At 40.5% G+C, this 23,055-nt stretch overlaps 2 protein-coding genes and 1 non-coding gene across 4 annotated transcripts in view; 1 reads left to right on the forward strand and 2 right to left on the reverse strand.

Annotated features, from left to right (window-relative positions):
• Positions 1 to 3,215: 3,215 nt before the first annotated feature.
• On the reverse strand, positions 3,216 to 22,815 carry RWDD4 (RWD domain containing 4). Its single transcript, XM_055276503.2, has 8 exons — positions 22,533 to 22,815; positions 19,512 to 19,592; positions 14,830 to 14,939; positions 14,596 to 14,743; positions 13,077 to 13,194; positions 10,110 to 10,159; positions 9,973 to 9,975; positions 3,216 to 5,039 (listed from the first exon to the last, which is right to left on the reverse strand). Exons 1-8 carry the CDS (start codon positions 22,554 to 22,556, stop codon positions 5,007 to 5,009), a joined length of 567 nt encoding a protein of 188 aa, XP_055132478.1. The 5' UTR covers positions 22,557 to 22,815; the 3' UTR covers positions 3,216 to 5,006.
• LOC129481417 (U6 spliceosomal RNA) lies at positions 17,192 to 17,297 on the reverse strand. The gene has a single exon (XR_008657416.1). It is a non-coding gene; the product is annotated as a U6 spliceosomal RNA (small nuclear RNA).
• Positions 22,816 to 22,909: 94 nt separating the features above from the next.
• Positions 22,910 to 23,055, forward strand: part of TRAPPC11 (trafficking protein particle complex subunit 11) — a 51,780-nt gene continuing 51,634 nt past the window's right edge. The window contains exon 1 of one of the 2 annotated variants that reach the window (XM_055276507.2): positions 22,910 to 23,051. The gene's annotated coding sequence lies outside the window, so the exon portion shown is untranslated. The remainder of the gene's footprint in view (positions 23,052 to 23,055) is intronic. The other variant, XM_055276506.2, reaches the window with a different exon arrangement.

Here is a 23,055-nt window from a genome sequence, read left to right on the forward strand (position 1 = left end):
TGATCCTCCTGCCTTGGCCTTCCAAAGTGCTGGGATTACAGGCATGAGCCACCACGCCTGGCCAATAGTTTTGTGTTTTAAAAATAATCATACTGTTGGGTAGATACTTGAAAAAAGTGTGATTTTAGGAATACAAAGGATAGTGAAGAGAATGTGAGAGCTGGAGTTGGCTTTCTGTGAAGAAGCCTCAGAGATGAAAATCTCCCGTAGGCTCCAGGGTCCAAATCTTCGTATGTTCTTTCACAGATGAGATTGACTGTAAGCAACACAGAACACCTACTGCCCTCTGTAAAAACAAACATATGGCATGCAGCTGGGAGCAGGAGAATGAAGAGCCGGAGCAGGTAGGAGGAAAAGCTTCCTCCTAAGTCAATTCCACAGCTACGTTAAACACAAAGATTTTCCCCGATTGCTTTGTGTACTCTAAAAACTGCCCCAGTGTTAAACTTTTAAAGTTGATTTCTAATCACCCAATTATGAAGCAAAATATTTTAAATCTGCATCCCCCCTCCACTCCCCAACAGTTTCCTCCTTTTCTAAGTTGGATTCTCTTTCACTAACAACAGAGCATAGACGTGGTTTGTTATTTAAAATATCAAGAATAGTTTCTCAACAGGCCAGACTTCGTGGCAGGCACAGAAAAGGACCTATTATAGCTCCAGAAGGCTGCAGCCAAACAGGCAAGAGCACTTAAAACTTCCCAGGTGCCAGCAATAACAAACAGAAAACGGGCAGGGGTGGGGATGCTTCCTGTCTTACTGTATCACCACCATCAACCTATTATGACAATTTATTCTGGAAACTAGATTTATACAGGAAGCTCAGCAAGCAAAAATGGTATTCCTCTAGAAATGGGAACGTTAAACTAATTTTCTTATTTTTGGTTCTCATTAGTGAGAAATTAAGGCTATTAAAATTACTTATTTATTCAGGCATTGCCTCTTAAAATGTTCTCAGCTCTTCATATAAGCAAAAATTATCATGCAAGAATTTTCATTATTACAAATTTACAAAGTCATTAAAGACCTCATTCTCAATCAAGCACTTGCTCCTCTCCTCATACTGTGCAATGTAGCTTTACTTAATCGATCTTCAGGAATAATGCAAAAATCAATGCCAAAAGTCCTTAGCCCTTTGAAAGGCACATTTTGTGCCTCTGAAAATTAAGTCTTCATATAAAAGTCATTTCATCTTTCGCGTGCTCTGGTCAGTGGCTTTCACACTTTTTTCATGACTCATTTTAATAAATTTTACATAGTGACTCAGTACCCATACATGCACACCCCAAACTAAAATTTTCACAGATAAAAAAAAAAAACCTCTTACAACAGGTAGTGCATGCTGGTATTTTCTGTTCAATTCTATTGTCTCCCATTCCATTAAAAAATGCTAGCAAAGACCCCTAATTAATTTCCTCACTAAAGGAACACAAATTTGAAAATCACTCTAGGTTACACATTACTTATTTTTTTGTCACATTAACTGAAAATACTGAAACTTTGAATCTTAGATGGCCAGACAATCCCTCTTGTTCTGTTTTCACTCTGGAATATTCAAAGGTAAAAACATGCAAACACAAATCTCTATTGTTACTACATAGCATGACTTTTATATTTATTATTTATTTTTGAGACCAGGTCTTGCTCTGTTGCCCAGGCTAGAGTGCAATGGCATGATCTCTGCTCACAACTTCCACCTCCCGGGTTCAAGCAATTCTCATGCCTCAGCCTCCTGAGTAGCTGGGATTACAGGCGCCTGTCACCACACACAGCTAGTTTTTTTGTATTTTTAGTAGAGACGGGGTTTTCCTATGTTGGCCAGGCTGGTCTTGAACTCCTGGCCTCAAGTGATCTGCCTGCCTTGGCCTCCCAAAATGCTCTGATTACAGGAGTGAGCCACCACACCCTGCCAAATTTATGGTTAAAGCAATCACAGGCAGCCTTCTGGAAACACTGGCCGAATCCTCAAAACTGCTCTCTTCTGCGAATCTGGAGTCCTGGTTACTCAGGAGCCTAGGTCCTGGGGAGGCTGCAGTGAGTTATGACTGTGCCACTGCACTCAAGTCTGGGTGACAGAGCAAGACCCTATTTCTCTACGAAAAAAGAAAAACCCTCCACAAAAATTCCAAGATCCAGGGTTAGACATATCTACAGTACCAAGCAGGGCTTGGTGGAAAGCTTGAATCAAGCAACGAATAAAGAAAAGCTGTGGCCTGTGAAGAAACGATGATTCTAATGCTGTAATCAAAAAGAAAATCCAAAATGCCGGCCAGTACCAGTTTCATTCCATAGGATATTTATACATAGCAGATTTGTCAAGGCTCACTGCAAGTGTATTTGCCATCTTTAAATTCAATTTCAATTTTTTCATTTCAAGAAGTTCTCTTTGGTTTTCAAATCTTCTGATAATTGTCCTGTTCCCTATTCAGTTTCTTATTTATTTAAAACACACTTCGAGTCTGTATAGTATCACTATACCCTTGCGGCTCCTATTCCCTTAAGATTTTTTTGGCAGGCTCATGCCTTGCTTTTATGTATTGTGATTTTTGACTGTGAGGACACATTCCATAAACTCTTTGTGGGGCACCTCACTAGTGGTCTGGGTTCAAGTTGAGTTCTGAAAGAACAGAGAAGTGTGTTCATTTCTAACAGTTACCTAGAGCCCCTACCGATTTGGTTCTACTTTCAACTAAAATATTGGCTTGAGGTTTTGTCTGTTTTAAAATCACACATAGGGGGAGGAATTTGGGCTGAAATCCAAGTGTGAGGTAACTTGGGGGCACAAACTGTCAGGAGTGTGTGTGTATATACACTTATATATATATGTATATACTTATATTTTACTCTTCCATCCAGAACCACAGTTCAAGACAGAAATTTCCTCAGGGCTCGCACTGGAGGGTGGGCCTCAGTCTTACAGATGTTTTGGGGGTATGACTCCCTAACCTAGGCTGATCCTGGCCTTCGTCTTTTGTCTTCTGGGCCCTTGAAGCTGAAAACTAGAGCTGTCCTTAACCTCTAGGTTCCAACTTTCACTGAATTTTTTGGCCTCTAGACATTCCTTATCTCCTGGAGCTCATTTGAAAAACATTTTTTAATCCAACATTTTGAAGAGTTTCTAGTAGGAGGGCACATCTTGCACCATAAGGCCATGCAGATTTATAAAATCAACAATTCTCTCTGAAGTGATTTGAAATAAAATGTGTAGAAAAGTCACTGTGTATAATTCAGACTTTATTGCTTATTATGTCACTCCACAAAATTTTAAGTAAACAGACCTTGAGAAAATATACTGGGAGTGTTAAACAGATGACGGCAATATTGATGAGGCTGTTCAAGTGTTTTACATAAGATAATAAGAGGCACCACCATCACCATCACCCCTAGAAATTTGTACATTTCATATAAAAAGAGTAAAAATAGTTCATTGGCATGTAACTAGCATCATTCTCTGTAATCTATGAGCCATAATAAGCCTGAACAATTTCAGTCTCTTCAGAGCAAAACAAAGTATTTTATTCCACTAGCAGATGTTTCTTCAAAAACAAAAAACAAACCAATACGACAAATACTACCCACACACAACCCTGAAACATAAGTTGCCATATTCCAGTGGTCCTGAATTTTAACATGTTTTGCTCTACATTAATTCAAGAAATAAAATGTGAAACAGCTTTTGCAAATGAGATTAACTCCTTTGCTGTAATTACACTTACTCTATAATTCAAACTATTTAGCTAAGTCAGTTAACGAGTAAAAACCGCGGATACAGCTCAAACTGCTCTTCTTTAAATGTTTACTGTTCTATCAAAACTCAGACCCAAGCTGCACAGGCGTAACTAACTTGAGGCACTAACAATCTCCCTACCAGACATAACAGTTTTATGTGTTCTTAAAGCTGGGCGCATATACAAAATCACTGTACATCACACATAAACATCAGAAACTCTTCTTGGCACAACTAGACCAATAGTTTCCTCTATTATTATTTTTAAATCAAGCACGTGTAACAGTTCAGCATTTAAAAGACTCCCAAGTATATGATTAAAAAGATGCTCAGGTTGAGAAATACATTTGAATACTTGAAAAGACACTCCAAAAGAAACAAGACTTGAAATGTGGTTTTATGTTGAACCATTTAGGAGACCTCAGTTATCCAACAACTAAAAGCACACAAGAGCAGATAAATAGGATTTTATTAAAATCAATGTCTCCAACAATACAAAAACTAAATATTAAGGCATCTTTTACTCCCATCCTGGTATATGCAAGAGAAATGTTTTAAGGAAGGGCCAGCATTTCTTACTGAAATGCTTTCTAGTGTATTTGGCAGATTTGTTTTTGTACTCTCCTATTCCACATATCACTCAAAGCACTCATGATCAAACATCTTGACCCAGATCAAGAGAAAAGTATAAATAGATATTAATTTATTAAAAGGAAGCAGTTCACCTTTCAAAAATTAAAAGAAACTACAAAAAGTATCATGTATAAAGTTCAAATACCAGCATTTAAATGTCTCTGAAGCAATTTACGGTTCAGTAATTAAGCAAAAGAAGAGATGAAGACTTTATTTAAGATAAGAAGCCTATTAATATGGATTGCACTATGGAGTAACTGTTCACTGAGTACTTGGCTCTACTGGGATGATAGTTTGAAAAGGGCTTCATACTCCTTTAAGAAAATAGCACATTCACCAGGATAAGATCATTTAAATTAACACTGATTCTTATTCCCCATGCCTGTTCATTTACAAAGCTCAAAAGGCTTCATAAAGTATACTAAACAGTAACATTTTCACCTTTTATTAAGGCAAATTTGTGAAAATAATTTAATACAACCAGATCTCTTCATGAACTTTCAACTTACAACCTTTTTAATGTAAGAAACATACAAAAAATTGTGTTTTATAAAAAGCCGCCTCAATACCAGAAAATAGTAATGAAAGATTTTGAACCCAGTTTTACTTTTTAAAGAATGTTCTTTCCTTGTCTCAAATTTCAAGTGCTACTCATCATCCTTAGAGCCAGTTTTGCTTAACTATAAAAAAAAGAGAGAAAATAGTCAACAAGTGATATTTTCTGAGTTCATTATTTCCATGGAGTATCAAAATTAAACTATAGGCAACAAGGTTCAAGTAACTTAAATCACCTACAGCTTTTACCACTTGTAACTACTTTTCAACTTCAAGCTCAGCTACTTCAAATGGGTTTCAAAATGTAACCTCGACAAAAATCTAAACAGAACAAGGTGGTGGGTGGGTGAGCGGGACACTTGAAGCTTTCTAGGAAGTAAAGTGGAACCAGGAATATACAAATAGAAGGTACCATCTATAAAATGAATGACACTCTTCATGTTCTTGTTTTCCATCACACGTTCTTTTTAAAATTTTTTAAAAATAATTTTAAATTGTGGTTAAATAAAAAAATACGTAACATTAGATTTACCATCTTAACTGGACAATAAATTCTTATAGTTTTGAAAATATGATAAAAGTCTTATTTTTGCATTGCAATTTTTTTCTAAGAAAAATCTTTGGCAGGGGTTGGCAGATTTGGGGTAAGGGGAGGCATATAAAATACAAAGACGATTCTGATCAGACTAGTGCTCTAACTACTGAGAAAGGCCACGGCACCTGACAACTCCAAGAACACGAGAGTGTGGGAAGCCGTGAGAAGCAGAAACTACTAAAGGTGCTGGTTCTCAAATATTTCGGCCTGAGGACCTCTTCCCATTCTTAAAATTTTTAAACTTTTTGTAGAGAGGGAGTCTCACCAGTTTCCCAGATGGTCCTGAACTCCTGGGCTCAAGCAATCCTCCTGCTTAGGACTCCCAAAGTGCTGGGATTACAGGTGTGAGCCACCATGCCCCACCCCAAATCTCTTTATTATCTAGCTCAGTGGAAGACAGCTGGCTTCTCACAAATATGCTTCAACAGTAAATCAGGTATAATGGAAGACAGCTAACAACAGCACTGTAGAAGTACTAAGAACAACCTGGGTTAGTATGCACATCCTCAACCTACTGATTGAGAAAATTCTGGTAAACACAAGAAAATACAAGCACACATTCTCTTAGTGCTTTAAGAGTATTAGTGATGGCATCATCAAATGTCATGCAGCCTCTGGAAAACGCCAGAGAAGTTTCATAAGAAAATGGGTTGGCCGGGTGCGGTGGCTCACGCCTGTAATCCCAGCACTTTGGGAGGCTGAGGTGGGTGGATCACGAGGTCAGGAGATTGAGACCATCCTGGCTAACACGGTGAAACCCCGTCTCTACTAAAAAATAACAAAAAATTACCCAGGCGTGGTGGTGGGTGCCTGTAGTCCCAGCTACTTGGGAGGCTGAGGCAGAAGAATGGCATGAACCTGGGAGGCGGAGCTTGCAGTGGGCCGAGATCGCGTGACTGCACTCCAGCCTGGGCGACAGAGTGAGACCCAGTCTCAAAAATAAATAAATAAAATAAAATAAAATAAATGGGTTAAGGCCGGGCATGGTGGCTCACACCTGTAATCCCAGCACTTTGGGAGGCTGAGGTGGGCGGATCACTTGAGGTCAGGAGTTTGAGACCAGCCTGGCCAATATGGTGAAACCCCACCTCTACTAAAAATACAAATATTAGCCGGGCGTGGTGGCGCATGCCCATAGTCCCAAGCTGAGGTAGAAGAATCGTTTGAACCTGGGAGGCAGAGGCAGAGGTTGCAGTGAGCTGAAATTGCACCACTGAACTCCAGCCTGGGTGACAGAGCAAGACTCTATCTCAAAAAAAAAAAAAAAAAAAAAAAAAAAGCGTTTAAGGGCACACATCATCTTAGTATTATTATGCAAATAGTTTTGACCTTGTGTACCCCCTGAGAGAGTCTCACGGACATCCCAGGGGTCCAAAGACCACAGCTAGAAACTACTGGCTTAGCATAATAGATTCAGAGACCAAATTATGTCTAGGTTGTAACCTCCTTAAAAATATCTTTTTTCGGGCTGGGCATGGTGGCTCACGCCTGTAATCCCAGCACTTTGGGAGGCCGAGGCAGGTGGATCACCTGAGGTCAGGAGTTCCAAGACCAGCCTGGCCAACATGGTGAAACCCCATCTCTACTAAAAAATACCAAAATTATCCAGGCCGGGCGCGGTGGCTCAAGCCTGTAATCCCAGCACTTTGGGAGGCCGAGGCGGGCGGATCACGAGGTCAGGAGATCGAGACCACGGTGAAACCCCGTCTCTACTAAAAATACAAAAAATTAGCCGGGCGCAGTGGCGGGAGCCTGTAGTCCCAGCTACTCAGGAGGCTGAGGCAGGAGAATGGCGTGAACCTGGGAGGCGGAGCTTGCAGTGAGCCGAGATCGCGCCACTGCACTCCAGCCTGGGCGACAGAGCGAGACTCTGTCTCCAAAAAAAAAAAAAAAAAAAAAAAAAAAAAATTATCCAGGCGTGGTGGTGAGTGCCTGTAATTCCAGCTACTTGGGAAGCTGAGGCAGGAGAATCACTTGAACCCGGAAGGTGGAGGTTGCAGTGAGCCGAGATCGCATCACTGCACTCCAGCCTGGGCAACAAGTGCGAAACTCGGTCTCAAAAACAAACAAACAAAAACAAACAAAAAAAACTTCTTTCATCTCCCAAGATTACTGGATAATTTGAATTTTACTCTTTGTTACAAATTGGAATTCTATTTCTATTATCAGGGACTCTTAAAAACTTCTGGAGCTAGGAAAAGAGGAGCACTATCAACACCTTTAGATCAGATTCTTTTTCTTCTTACTTTTGGCTTAGAGCTGCACTACAAGAGGCAACATTTTGACTAAGAAAATTGCTCATTCTGGAGCCCAGCATATTTGGAGGAAAGAATGAATTTAGCTGGTTAGGCTGTATGTTGGTATACGTAGGACAACATGAAGTATCCATCAAGCATCAGTGGAGAAAGTCCTGAGAAATGACAGAATGCCGGAGAGGCTTCACTCATACAGATATCTGACACAGGGGAGGAAGAAATATTGTGTTTCTTCCAATTGTAAGTTAGGGCCCAACTCCCAGGAAATATTTTTATACTAGCTACTAGGAGCACTAAGATTATTTTAAAGTTTCAATAGAAAATGTGTTCAATGGAACAAACGGCTGGCTTTAAAATAAAGTTTAAGAAAATGGCCAGGGCCGGGCACCGTGGCTCACACCTGTAATACCAACACTTTGGGAGGCAGAGGCGAGGGGGATCGCTTGAGGTCAGGAGTTTGAGACCACCCTGGTCTACATGGCAAAAGCCCATCTCTATTAAAAATACAAAAATTAGCCAGGTGTGGTGGTGCATGCCTGTAGTCCTAGCTACCTGGGAGGCTGTGGCATGAGAATTGCTTGAACCCAGGAGCAGAGGGTGCAGTCAGCTGAGATCATGCCACTGCACTCCAGCCTGGGTGACGGAGCGAGACTCGGCTTCAAAAAAAAAAGAAAAGAAAATAGCCCCAAGCAGTGGCTCATGCCTGTAATCCCAGCACTTTTGGGGGCCAAGGTGGGAGGATCACTTGAGCCCAGGAGTTCAGGACCAGCAGCCTAGGCAACAAAGTGAGACCCTGTCTCTAGTAAAAATAAAAAAATTAGTTGGGTGTGGTGCTGCATGCCTGTGGCCCCTGCTACATGGGACGCTGAGGTGAGAGGATCGCTTAATCCGGGGAGGTGAAGGCTGCAGTGAGCCGTGTTCACGCCACTGCACTCCAGCTTGGGCAACAGAACCAGACCTTGTCTTCAAGAACAAAACAACAACAAAAAACCCAAAACAAAAACCAAAAAGGTTTAAGAATACACTGCTTGTAAATTACCTGTATTTGTGGATCCTCACTAACATCCTAATCTTTAACTACCCTTGCATCACATTAAACACTTCTCACAGGAGTTGTGGCACTAAATGGAATGCAAAATTTATTTCATGAAGTCCTACAAAGAGAATTAATTTACTATGTTAAATATTAGTTGAACGTATTTGAAGCTACAGCTAATACAAGAAAAATTTGAGACATGTAGGCAGAAAAATTCAAAATGAAAGCAAACAATTTTAAACAAAACCAGAAAATTGTTCTTGGTATGATGAACAACTACGTTTAAGATCTGTCCTTAAAAAAACCCATAAAAACTGGGGCCAGGTGTGGTGGCTGACGCCTGTAATCCCAGCACTTTGTGAGGCCGAGGTAGGAGGATCACCTAAGCCCAGGAGGTTGAGAGCAGCCTGGGCAACATATCTGTCTCTGCAAATAATAAAAAAAAATTAGCCAGGCATGGTGGCACATGCCTTTGATCCCAGCTAGTCAGGAGGCTGAGGATCACTTAAGCCTGGGAGGTCCAAGGCTGCAGTGAGCTGTGATTATGCCACCAGCTAGCCTGGGTGACAGGGCAAGATCCTGTCTCAAAAACAAAAAACAAAAACTTAAAAGTAATTTCTACTAAGAAAGTAAAACATTCTTTTCCATATTTGGTTTTCTTCAGTGTCCATATAATGTTGATAACTTGGAATCATATTTAAGAATCTGCATTATTTTTTCTTTTCTTTTTTCGTTTTTTTGAGATGGAGTCTCACTCTGTCGCCCAGGCTGGAGTGCAGTGGCGTGATCTCAGCTTACTGCAACCTCCGCCTCCTGGGTTCAAGCAAATTCTCGTGCCTCAGCCTCCTGAGTAGTTGGGACTACAGGCGTGTGCCACCATGCCCAGCTAATTTTTGTATTTTTAGTAGAGACAGGGTTTCACCATGTTGGCCAGGCTAGTCTCGAACTCCTGACTTCAGGTGATCCAACCACCTTGACCTCCCAAAGTGCTGGGATTACAGGTGTGAGCCACTGTGCCCTAAGCATCTGCATTCTTAAGATGTACTTACATAGTCATACTATATTGTAGTTGTAACTTCTGCAAATTTTCCATTACTTAAAAAAAAAAAAAAGATCTAAAATTGAGAGTGTAGGGAAGAGAGGAATGTAAAAGGTATTTCAAAAATACTTACATGCTGAATGTAAAAAAGGAAACAGACATCCCAGTGAATTCCAAAGGTTGTGAAGGGGAAAACAAAAAAGAAGAATTTCATTATTTGCCGGTAATAATTATAACAAGTTTAAAGACTAGAATATAAATGTTATATACCTTCACAACATCAACCCAGTTCCAGCCCCGAGGAAGTTCTCCTTTGTGATCTAGAAGTTAAAAAATAGTAAGTTTATTTCTAAGACCAACCAGCTAGTTTTATAATAATATAAGATTTTATATACTATTGTACACAACATATAGGTTAAAAATTTAAATGACATATTACTAAGTTGGAAAAAGAGTTTATCATTATGAATCAATATGTTCTCCTGGGAATACTTGCAAAATATTTTCGGTATACTCCTTTTTTACATTTATGATATTCCTAACCAAGACAAAACCTGATAACAAGGAAAAATATGGAGATGGGTTGGTAATGCCAGGAAAAGCAGTTAATCCATTTATTAGTTTCATGCATTTGCATGAAGCTACTGCTTTATATAAGAGGTCATTGCTTATTTAAGTAATAAGTTGTATTGTTCTGTTTAATAAATTAGCGTTTCACACCCAGAAGCTAGGCTCAAGACAGGAGGACTCACAAATATATGTCTGGCCTGGCTTCAAGACTAAGAGAAGGGCTGGCTAACTTATGTATTAGTTGCTATGCTCTGATAAAACATTCTTTAAAAAGGGCTTTAATCTGTTGGGATTGCTTGGAAACTAGCTTATAATTCGTAGTTTGCAAAGTGCTTTTATTCTTTTAACAGAATATTCAAATTTAAAGAATAGTTTAACAAATATTATCTAAAAATTCTTCAATTTAAAATGGCTTGATTTCCTTTATGCTTGATGTATGCCATACATGTCTCAACTTTATGAAACCTTCAAAATTTAAACCCAAAACAAGTACATTATATGAATATTCCAGCTAGGGAAAAAGAAATTAACCCATGATACTTACAGGAGAGAAGCAATATTACTGAAGCTCAATTTCAGATGCTATTGGTTCTTTTCTCTTTCATGCCAAGAAGAATCGTATCCCCCTTGTTACTGGTTATAGGGGGCACATCACCAATTTTGGTTAACTAAAACTTAGCCACAGTGCCGTGGCTGTCCCATTAAAATTTTATTTAGAATGAAAGCTCCAAGTCACAAACTCCTATACTGTCATTATAGGAAGGTAATGGCTTAGGTGGGCATCATGAAAGAGATGAAGGTAGGGAGATATTAATGAAATAGAGTGATCACAGGCCATTACGTGTGAAAGCAATAGTACCTAACTGACATAGACGCTACAACATTCAAAGAGAGATAAACCAAATTCTAGACAACAAACTGTAACGGCTAACAACTTACTGCTTCAGTTGTTTTTATAGTTTAATGCTGCTCTGACATTAGGTAGAATGAATTCCTAGATTTTTTTATTTCACGAACCGTTCCCATTTCAAAAATGTATTTTGGAAACAAACACAGAGTTGCTATTTGTCACAGACAGATACTAAACAAAACATAAACCATAAAAAAACTGCCATTCCATTACAAAAGAAAGGACATTTAAAAGGCCCTCACCAGGCTGGATGCGGTGGCTCAAACCTGTAATCCCAGCACTTTGGGAGGTCGAGGCTGGCAGATCACGAGGTCAGGAGATCGAGACCAGCCTGCCCAATATGGTGAAACCCCGTCTCTACAAAAAATACAAAAATTAGCCAGGCATGGTGACACGTGCCAGTAGTCTCAGCTACTCGGGAGGCTGAGGCAGGAGAATTGCCTGAACCCAGGAGGCAGAGGTTGCAGTGAGCCGAGATCGCGCCACTGCACTCCAGCCTGGGCAACAGAGCGAGACTCTGTCTCAAAAGAAAAAGAAAAGAAAAAAAAGGCCCTCACCAAAATAAAAGGGTCAGTTCTTCTCAATAAGAGAAACTTTTTAACCTCACATAGTAGCACACACATAGATACATACATAAGTGTAAATGCGCAAGTGCACAAATGACAACGTCCTCATTTTCCCTAACCGTGAAAAAGTTTACAAACTGTTATCAATTTGCAAGTTTTCAGGTTAAATAAAGAAAAGCAATCAAATATTATTGTTGATACGAGCTGGAGTTTATTATCTTCTTCTAAAGAACTCTTGTTTAGAACATATGAGAATTCTATTCTTAAATATTATTGTTATATAAATAAGTTAACTACAGGCAAAAATGTTAGATTACTTATCACACTAAGACCTAATGGTATACCAGTATCCATTTCAAATGAAAACTGTATTTCAAAAAATTTTTAATAACACACACCTACAAAAGAGGTAAACAAATCCAAAACATGTTAGAGTTCCAGGTAGAACATGTTTTTGTAGACTATTTAAATGTTCCTCAATCTCTAAACTCATTTATAGTTACTCTGCCACTCAGTTACCTTTTTTTTTTTCAAATGGTGACCTCTTGTGATGAAGTAGTAGTAAATATTTTCTTTTCTTTTTTTTTTTTTTGAGACAGAGTTTTGCTGTTGTTGCCCAGGCTGAAGGGCAGTGGCACAGTCTCGGCTTGCTGCAACGGCTGCCTCCTGGGTTCAAGCAATTCTACTGCCTCAGCCTCCCAAAATATTTTCAATATACATATGTGACCCAAAAGGTCAGTGACCCAAAAGTTCACTAGCCCAAATGTTCCAAGAAGAAAGAGTAGAGAATTAATCTAAATATATCGACCATATCAAACTAAGAAGCAATCTATTTATCTGGGTTATAAAAGAAAAAACCGGCTGGGTGTGGTGACTCACACCTGTAATCCCAGCACTTTGGGAGGCAGAGGCAGGCGGATCACCTGAGGTCAGGAGTTCGAGACCAGCCTGGCCAACATGGTGAAACCCCATCTCTACTAAAAATACAAAAATTAGCCAGGTGTGGTGGCGTGCGCCTGTAATCCCAGCTACTCGGGAGGCTGAGGCAGGATAATCACTTGAACCTGGGAGGTGGAGGCTGCAGTGAGCTGAGATCACGCCACTGCACTCCAGCCTGGGCAACAAGAGTGAGACTCTGTCTAAAAAAAAAAAAAAAAGAAAAAAAAGAGAAGAAAAGAAACACACACAAACCTGTTTTGTCTGCCAGCTTACGCTTCTGGGCTTTTGAAAGTTGTTCTTTTTTGTCTTTTTTCTTACTTGATGGGGCAGTATTAGGAGTTTCAATTGAGATGATATTGCTTATCGATGTCTGAAAAAAAGAAATAATTCTCAGCCTCATACGTTACAACTTGTGTTACACTAAATACAGCTTCATCCTGAAGTGGGTTGATAATTTTTACACTTATGAAATAAAAGAATCCTATATTATTATGATTCATTTTTAAAATCAAGTGCCCTTAACACATTATTGGTTTCAATCTTTTAAAAGTTCAGATGGAAGGATGTAATATTAGTTCAATTGTTATAACCAAAATCCTGGGAAGGAAGATCTGATTATCAGCATTATGTTGAAGATCTGAAGTTCCAAGGTAGTTTTACTTGCTATTATTTGGAAATTTAATTAAAACCTTTTTTTTTCTTTACAGAGCTGTTTCTCAGTGTGAATATTTGACAATTTAAACATGTCTTTAGAAAAATCACGTGTGCCTACCTAGAACATCGTGGTTCCCAGAAGAGAAATTTTAAGACATTTGGGTTAATGCAGTCAGGGTATATGATAGCTAAAATGTAAAATGCTTACTAGGTCTAAGCATTGCTGCAAATGTTTTTCATATACCACACATTTGATCCTCACCACAATCTTAGAAGGTAGATACTATATAACCCCCATTTTACAGATGAGGAACTGGGCACGGAAAGATGAAGAAACCTGCCCAAAGTCACAGAGTTGGTAAGTGGTGCAGTGATGTGAACCCAGGCGGTCTGGCCCAGAGTCTGTGATCTTAGCTACCATGCTCCACTGCTCCTCCAGTTGCCTCTTGGGGTTCTGTGTCCTGTTGGGAATGTGAAAGCCAAAACCACTCACACAGAAGACAGGCCTTGCTGCCAAAAGCTTACCACTTGGTTCACAAGACAACACTAAATTATACTCAACCACTCATAGTCTTTTAGTGCATGACGTGGTGCAAAGGGTTCTCATACACAGATGCTTAATGTCATGAAAGAAATATTTCCTAAAACTATTCTAGAAATAATAATAAAACAATTTTTTCTATTCAATAAAGTTTCCACATCCTGCAACATCTACAAATTGAACTGTGGCAAGACTATTTACAATGAAACAAGCCTCATGGAGAAAGCAATTTCATACTTATTTTAGCACTGCATAAGAGATCCCTTAGCTGTCTAAGCTTTATGAAGAGATGAAACAAATATTAAAAATACTAGGTTCTACGATATCTCAGTTTTGGTGGGCATGAGATGTATTCTAGTCTTTGATAAAGGATAAAAATCTAGAGAATATAATATCATTTTCTAGGTTAAATAGAAGAAATCTGAAATTCATTGTTCTCATTTAACTCACATGTAATTCTCACTTTAACAAAAGTCTTCTTCCAATTTTGAATATATATTAACTAGTACAAATTTATTGCTAACAGCAAAACCAAAACAACAAAAGAATCTGGCAAAAAAGAAATCACATACTCACTGCGGAATTAACGGGATTGTGATTCTCCATGAACTGCTCTTTATTGTCTTTGGCATATTCAAACAATGTATAGGTCATAGCGGTTCCAAGATTAGCTTCTACTGCTTCCTGTAGCTTGGCTAATATACTCTGCTTTACAGCTGATGATCTACAATGCACAACAGTAATACCTTGCTGAGAGAAAAGTGTAACAGAGAGTGAAATGAAAAGCAGTAAAAACAAGACACTACTCACATGGTGTTGTTAAAAAAAGCATTCATAGATAGAATTGGAGGTGTTTGGGGATATGTTTCGGTCCAGGAAATCTCTATTAAGAAGGCTTTGGGATCACCATTTTCACCTATCTGAAGAGAAGGGGAAATCTTAGGCTTGTAAAAGGTGATAAAAAGACAGAAAACTAAATTATAATCTTCAAAAGGGTGAATTCTTTCCCATACTCATGCTCAGATCAGAAATGTAATATTTTGAAAAGTCCAGGGACACAGGCTAGGACCGAGCAGGGGTGAAGGGAGTCTCAGGACAGTCTGCCTTTAATTTAGTCCTAGTATGCCTTCATAGGTTCAGTTTATGCCCATGTCCTGTCCCTAACCAGCCTACCAGCTTTCCTACTACCATGCCTACCTCTTAGGTATGTTTTAGTGTTTTCACCAGTTTTCTGAGGATAAAAATAAGGTATCAACTTATCCGTGGGATACAGAAAGAGAATGGACAAAAATAATTCACAAACTCGACACATCTCATCTTTGTTTTAAGTTATCCAACTGCTAAATCCCAGGAGGCACAACCCCAAGTGTCAAGAAAATGAAATTTAAAACTGAGAGAAAGAAGGAAAAGGCAAAGGATAAGGGAAAGGAATGCCTTCAGCTGATAACAATTTCTGAATAAAGACGCCCTTGTTTCTTTCGCTCTGCTAACTTTTTATTTAAACTTTTTTAATCTTAAAGAAAAACTGAAATAGTATAATGAACACTCTGACATTCATCTCATTCACCAAATACTTCCTGCCCCATTTACTTTATCTTTCCCCCTTTCCACCATAGAATCAACCCCTACTCTCCCAATGTGATTTTTTTCCCCTTTGGTTTTTGCTGAAACATTTAACAGTAATGAAATTTCCTCAATATTTGAGTAAAGTATCTTAAGAAAAGGACAACCTTCTTCATAACCACAAGATCATTATTACACCCAAGAAATTCAACATTGGTACAAAAATATTACCTAATACATAAACCATATTAAAAACTACCCAATCATATCTAAAGTGTCCTTTAATAGACATCATCTCAACTCACAAATCCATAATCCATTGAGGGATCATGGATTGCACTGAGTTGTTATGCCTCTTTATTCTGCTTTAATTTAGAACAGTCCTCAGCCCTCTCCCCTGGCTTTTTTTTTTTTTTTTTAAGACAGGGTCTCACTCTATTGCCCAGGCTGGGGTCCAGCAGATCACGGGGTGGTCACAGTGAGCTGAGATCGTGCCATTGCACTCCAGCCTGGGTGACAGAGCAAGAGTCTGTGGCAAAAGTAAAAAAATAAAAATAAAAAAGAAATCAGCTGGGTGCAGTGGCTCATGCCTGTAGTCTCAGCACTTTGGGAGGCCAAGGCGGGTGGATCACGAGGTCAAGAGATCGAGACCATCCTGGCCAACATGGTGAAACCCCATCTCCACTAAAAATACAAAAATTAGCTGGGCGTGGTGGCATGCGCCTGTAGTCCCAGCTACTCAGGAGGCTGAGGCAGGAGAATTGCTTGAGTCTGGGAGGCAGAGGTTGCAGTGAGCCAAGATCGCGTCACTGCACTACAGCCTGGTGACAGAGCAAGACTCCATCTCAAAAAAAAAAAAAAAAAAGAAATCCTCCCACCTCAGCCACTCAAGTAGCTGGAGCTACAGGCATGTGCCCCATGCCAGACTAATTTTAAAAAACTTTCTGTAGAGACAAGGTCTCCCTATGTTGCCCAGGCTGGTCTCGAACTCCTGAGCTCAAGTGATCTTCCTGCCTCAGCCTCCCAAAGTGCTGGGATTATAGATAGGCATGAGCCACTGTGCCTGGCTTCCCCTGCCTTTTAAGCCAAAAAGAATACAGGCTAGTTTTCTTGTATAATGTCCCCAGATCTGAACTGATTCAAATTAAACATTTTTGGTAAGAAAACTACAGAGGTAATGTGGCACCTTCCCATAGCATCATATAAGGAGGCACACAAGATCTTCCAGAATCATCATTGGTGACACTAAGATTGAGCACATGGTTAAGGTGATCTTCTCCAGATCTCTTCAACGTAAACCTTTTTATTTTGTAATTAAGGAATAATCTCGCTGGGTGAGGTGGCTCATGTCTGTAATCCCAGCTCTTTGGGAAGCTGAGGTGGGAGAATTACTTGAGGCTAGGAGTTAGAGACCAGCCTGGGCAACATAGCAAGACCCTGTCTCTATTAAAAAAAAAAAATCATCATCTGTGGGGCAACACTACAAAACTGTATGAATACCTTGTTTCTCAACAACCTTTCACCCAAAGGTTTTAGCCTTTATTAACAGTCCTTAACTGTAACTGAATCAATTATCATACTCGTGGTTGCAAAATGGTGATTTTCTAGTAAAACTATGGAATGATACGCGAATCAACATCTCATCCTTGCACAGGGCTATGTGAATCTCCTCTGTATTGTTATTAAAATAAATGTAGGGATCTACTGGTAGACCCGGATAAGGATTATCTGCATGATAGATGTCACTGGTTTATGTTTATGTTTTAAATATAGATGATAAAAAGTGATAAAAGTTACCTGCTTGATGCAATCACTACGTCCTTACTCATGGTGCATTTAGGAACAAATTATCACATGCCTCACACTGTGCTGGGTATTGAAGATACAAAGATAGAGACAAGGCTATTCCTATCTTCAAGACAGATATTTATATAACTTACAAAACTGCAATATGAATGATAGTTCAAAAGTAACAAAACAAAGTATGAAGAAATAGGGAATGGCTAATGCTAATTCTGAGTCAAAGTCAGAGCAGAGACAGGAGACATGGCCCAAATATTAATGTGTCACAGAGGAGGCCTGAGTTAGGCCTTAAAGGAGAGGCAGGGGGATAATGGACCTGAGGTGAGGGAAAGATCAAACAATGTGCGCAAAAGCATAGTACTAGAAAAAAATACACAGGGGAAAATGTCACAACCCATTATGTCTAAGGCATGTGAGTGGAGGGGAAAGTTTGGAGAGACAGAAACAAATAGAAGGATTTGGAGTGTCAAGTGAAAAAATTTCGTCCTCATTTTATAGGCAAGAGGAACCCATGGAGAAACATTTTAAAGAAGAGAATGGGATGACTACTTAAATGTTTCAGAGTGCCAACTAGTACTGTTGGAGGACAAATGGTGGAGTATAAGGGGGAAGCTAAAGAAAGTACTAAACCAGGGAAGTCAACTAGAAGGCTACCAGACTATTCTGTGCAAGAACTGAGGGGTGTGACTTAGGACACAGGAAGAACTTTACCCCTGGCCTTTTGACTATCAACACACTGTCTCCTAATCTCATGTATCATTCCTCTTAAATCCATCCTATGTGTCACATCAGTGTCCGTCTTATAGTACACACAAATGTCCTACAGCATTCTGCACAACGTGCTCTAAATCACTGCCATTGTGAATGAGACATTTAGGAAAGTATAGGGAAATTCTCAACCTCCCATTTGCTAAGGAAAGAGTAGCAACTGGATTCAAATAGAAGGGCCTAGGATTTAGCTCCACTGCTAACTTTGGACATTTGAGGTCCCTGGTTATTATATACTTGGAGATGGTGTAAGGACGGTTAAGCTTCAAAGGGAATTGAGAACAGAAACTTATTTTCTGTGATGGTCATCCATCGATCATGCATAAGCATCATTTCTAATAGTTTAAACTGTGACAATGTTAATGATAACTGTAAATCTTTTACAAAAAAAAGTTTCCCATTCCGCTACTTATAATCATTTGTGTGTGTGTGTGTGTGTGTGTGTGTGTGTGTTTTTGAGTCCTGCCCTGTCGCACAGATTAGAGTGCAGTGGCACAATCTCTGCTCACTGGAACCTCTGCCTCCTGGGTTCAAGTGATTCTCCTGCCTCGGCCTCCCAAGTAGCTGGGATTACAGGCATGCACCATCACACCTGGCTAACTTTTGTATTTTTAGTAGAGACAGGGTTTCACCATGTTGGCCAGGCTGGTCTTGAACTCCAGACCTCAGGTGATCCACCTGCCTCGGCCTCTCAAAGTTCTGGGATTAAAGGTGTGGGCCACTGTGCCCTGCCTACTTATAACCATTTGAATAAAAGGTTTATATGACTTATTTACAAAATTAAATACTGTTACTATTTTTTTTTTTTTTAAGGCAGAGTCGTGATCTCAGCTCATTGCAAGCTCCACCTCCTGGGTTCACGCCATTCTCCTGCCTCAGCCTCCCGAGTAGCTGGGACTACAGGCGCCTGCCACCACGCCTGGCTAATTTTTTGTATTTGTAGTAGAGACAGGGTTTCACCATGTTGGCCAGGATGGTCTTGATCTCCTGACCTCGTGATCCGCCCACCTTGGCCTCCCAAAGTGCTGGGATTACAGGTGTGAGCCACCACGCCCAGCCCTACTGTTACTATTTTATGTTAAATACAAGATCACATAATTTTTAAGGTTTTTTCCATTTCTAATAGCTTATGATTCTGGTACAATAAAAACAAGTTTATCCTGGTTTTTTAAACGTTTCTGAATTACGTTTTCAAACGTTAAAAATGACTGATGTTAGGGTGATGTTTCCATTTAAACGCTACAGAAAATACAGACATAATAAACTTAAACAAGTTTAAAAAACAAAATGAGCATTTTTAGCCACTTTTAGTCTTTTCCAGCAAAGTTCTAAGTGCTCTTATTCATGCCATGTCTTACCCTATATTGAAAAGAAACTGGACTTAATTCCCGGAAACTTTCATCTCCTTCATAAATAGAGCGTAATGCTTCTAGTTCCATCTGAAATAAAGAACTGAATGAGTTTTGTTTAGTGGTATAAATGAATTAGAAATAGAGGGTCTTTACTTTCTCATTCAAGCCCACTCAACTATGTAAAAGCTTGACTAACTTACATAACCTTAGATACTTACCACATAGGTGCATGCGGCAACACGTGACAATGTTACTACCAATGATACTTACTTTCAAACTCTGTGTCAGGGACTGCTAAGCATTGTACAATGTATTATCGCACTGACTCCTCAAATCAACCCTGTCAAGAGGCTCCTATTATTTTCTCTTTCCTACGGAGGCAAGGAAGTCTCCTTTTAAAGCCACTCCAGAGAAAGCGCTCTTAGCACTCTGCTAAAGAGGAACCTGGGTGCAAAGAGCATTAAACCTGAAGATAAGAACTATGAAAAACAATACTTTCCCATTATTTACACACATTTCTTTTATATGTAATCCTTCCCACAGTGATACAAAGCTTTAAAAAACACCTAAGGGCAAGAAAAATAACTTTTAAAAAAAGGCTGACAAGTATCTACCCAAGATGAGACAGGACTGTCAGAGAAAATGTAACTAGTAATCCTTGCTTGGACATAGTTCTTAGAACATTTTGGTATTACAACTGAGAAGTTCATCACTGTGATCACCGATGAATACCTGAGAAAAGAAGTAAAGAAAGACTGCACTTGGGTACACGTTTGAGTTTTTCAAAAAGATGCATGTCATGAATTCTACAAACTAAAGACGGTGAAAGTGGGCTTGATCTACGGTCAAAATTTTAGAATAGAAATTATTGGACAGGCGCGGTGGCTCACGCCTGTAATCCCAGCACTTTGGGAGGCCGAGGCGGGCGGATCACCCGACGTCAGGAGTTTGAGGTCAGCCTGGCCAACAGGGTGAATCCCCATCTCTACTAAAAATACAAAAATTAGCTGGGTGTGGTTGATGGGCACCTGTAGTCCCAGCTACTCAGGAGGCTGAGGCAGGAGAATCGCTTGAACTCGGGAGGCGGAGGTTGCAGTGAGCCGAGATCAGGCCACTGCAATCCAGCCTGGGCTACGAAGCGAGGCTTGGTATCAAAAACAGCAACAACAACAGGAAAAAGAAATTGTTGAAGAAATAGTGTGTGAGGAACTGGGAGATTAAGGAGTAGTCCCTAAGACCTAATAAGCATATGAAAAACAAGATATACCCTTCTTAGAAAAGGAGATTTGATTGGCACAACGAAGAAAGGAATAAAACACCAACTATATAGATTTCAGTCAGGCTCCACAGGTTTCTCTTGCTACCTTTACAGAAAAAACAAAACAAAACAAAATACAGAAATTCAAGCTGGATTCAAGAATAAGTAAGATTAGATTGGAACGAAAACCTTATTCAAGATATAGTACTACTCCTTCTGTCCCTAATCCTTTCCCATATTTTAATTAATGACTTGGACAGGTACAAAAATAGGAGGCAAGTTCATTAAATTTGTGGATGACAATTTCTTGGGACAGTGAATAATGCAGAATAAGAATCCAAAAAGTCTTTGAAAAGCAAGCTAATGATGAAATTTAGCAGGGTAAGTAGAACTTGTATTAATACTCAGATACCTAAATATAGAAGTTTAAGATGAAAGACAAATTGCTTTGTATAAAGCACTTAAAAGGTTTTAGTTGACTGTAAATTTAACTAGACAAAACAGCATGATGCCACAATTTTGAAACGCGACATTTAAAAAATTAAAATCTGTCCACAGACACTTGATCCCAGGATAGTGAAGAAATTAACAAAGAATGGATATATGAAGACAAACTAAAAAGAACCACTTCCTCAGAGAAGGTCTGAGAAACTGGGCAGGAAACTATCTTCAAAAATCAGAACATCGGTCATCTGAAAGAATGAAATTTTCTTGTTAAACTGGAGATTCCTGGGCCCACCACAGAAATTCTGATTCAGTAGGTCTGGGGTGGAGTGCAGGCATCTGTTTTCTAGCAACCATCTAAATGCTTCTAAGGTAGGGGACTATGGTCAAACTCTGAGAAACATTAAACTGTATGTACTTTGCTTTGCAGGGAGACGAAGTTATTAACGCATTCACTTAGAAATTCACCTGGCAAGAATATTTTAGAAGAGATTCAGATATCAACTAGCTAGCTTGTTGGACTTTGGGTCCTTTAAAGGTTAACTTCCAATCCAGAGATTCTATTACATTTATCATGTAAAAGTAGTACGTTTCAAGCATTATACTTTAAATTAACAGTGAACTTATCTACCACCCAATAAGACCTGGTTTCTAGTCCCGATTCTACCACGTACTTACTATGCAGCCCTGCGGCTATCATGGACCCACCTATCAAAGTTAGAAGGTTCCCCTACAGATGGCCTGTGGCACCCACCCCCCAACTCTAATATTATATGATTCAATGTCAAAATGGCATCTCACAAGGAAATATCTGAGCATAAACCATAAATTCAGGTGGAAACAGACAAATGGGTAAAAGATTTCCCCAAACAACATGGACAGAAACTCAGAGGCACCACTAGTGTCATTTTCTTCCATGAGAAATGTAACTAACTCAATTAGCCCTCTACTAGCCAAGAGATTTAAAGATGACCAGACTAAAATTTAAAGGTGATCAGCCTCAGTAAACAGGCACTGAACACATGGGATTCAAGGAGAGCCAAGAGCACTGGATCCTTCACCAAGGACGCTCATCCCTGTTATTAAGCAACCAGGGGAGACTCCCGGGTTTGCAAAAATGAAAAATGAGGGGGGAAGAGGGGCAGAGGCGGACTCCTGCCCATTCACGCGCGCCTGAGTGGACACCGGTGAACTTGGGACACCCCGGCCGGCGCCGAGGGCACAGGGCACGTGCCGGGCAGCCCGTCCGGGCACCAGGTCTCACCGGGGCCCGGGGCTGCGCGCCGCGCCCGCGCTGGGAGAGGGCCCTGAGCCGGGGGGCTCACCTCCTGGTCCTCGTTGGCACTCATCGCGCCGGTCGCGGGCGCCTCCTGAGCGGACGGCGTTTGCAACAAGGAAGAGAAAGCAAGGGCAGCGGCCCAGAGGCCAGGCGTCCCCCTTTCGCGCCTCGGCTGTGGGGGCGGCACAGTCTTGGCACTGGCAGACGCCAACTGCGCGCGCCCCGAGCCTCGGCAGCACCCAGTCGCCGGCGGTGGGCTGTGGGCTCGGAGCCGGAGCCGCGGCTGGTGGCGCCTGGGAAATGCAGCGTCTTCCTGACGCTTGGAGGAGCGGCGTAAAGTTCCGGGACAGCGATTGGTGTAGAGCGCTGTCACTCAGGCCCAGAAAGTGCTTCCTGTGCCGGGGGAGGTGGGTACAGGGAAGTCTCGCCTGTTGGAACTGGCTGTGGGGCTGCGGCGGTGGGGACGGGCCCCGGCGTTCTGTGACATCTCCCACGCCTCCCCTGGTCTTGTCCCGGCTGGCGGCGACCGGCCTCAGCTGCAGCGGGCCCGGAGCGTGGGGCCTGGGTGA

The sequence above is a fragment of the Symphalangus syndactylus genome, chromosome 4, assembly GCF_028878055.3.
Source record: "Symphalangus syndactylus isolate Jambi chromosome 4, NHGRI_mSymSyn1-v2.1_pri, whole genome shotgun sequence".
NCBI lineage: Eukaryota > Metazoa > Chordata > Mammalia > Primates > Hylobatidae > Symphalangus > Symphalangus syndactylus.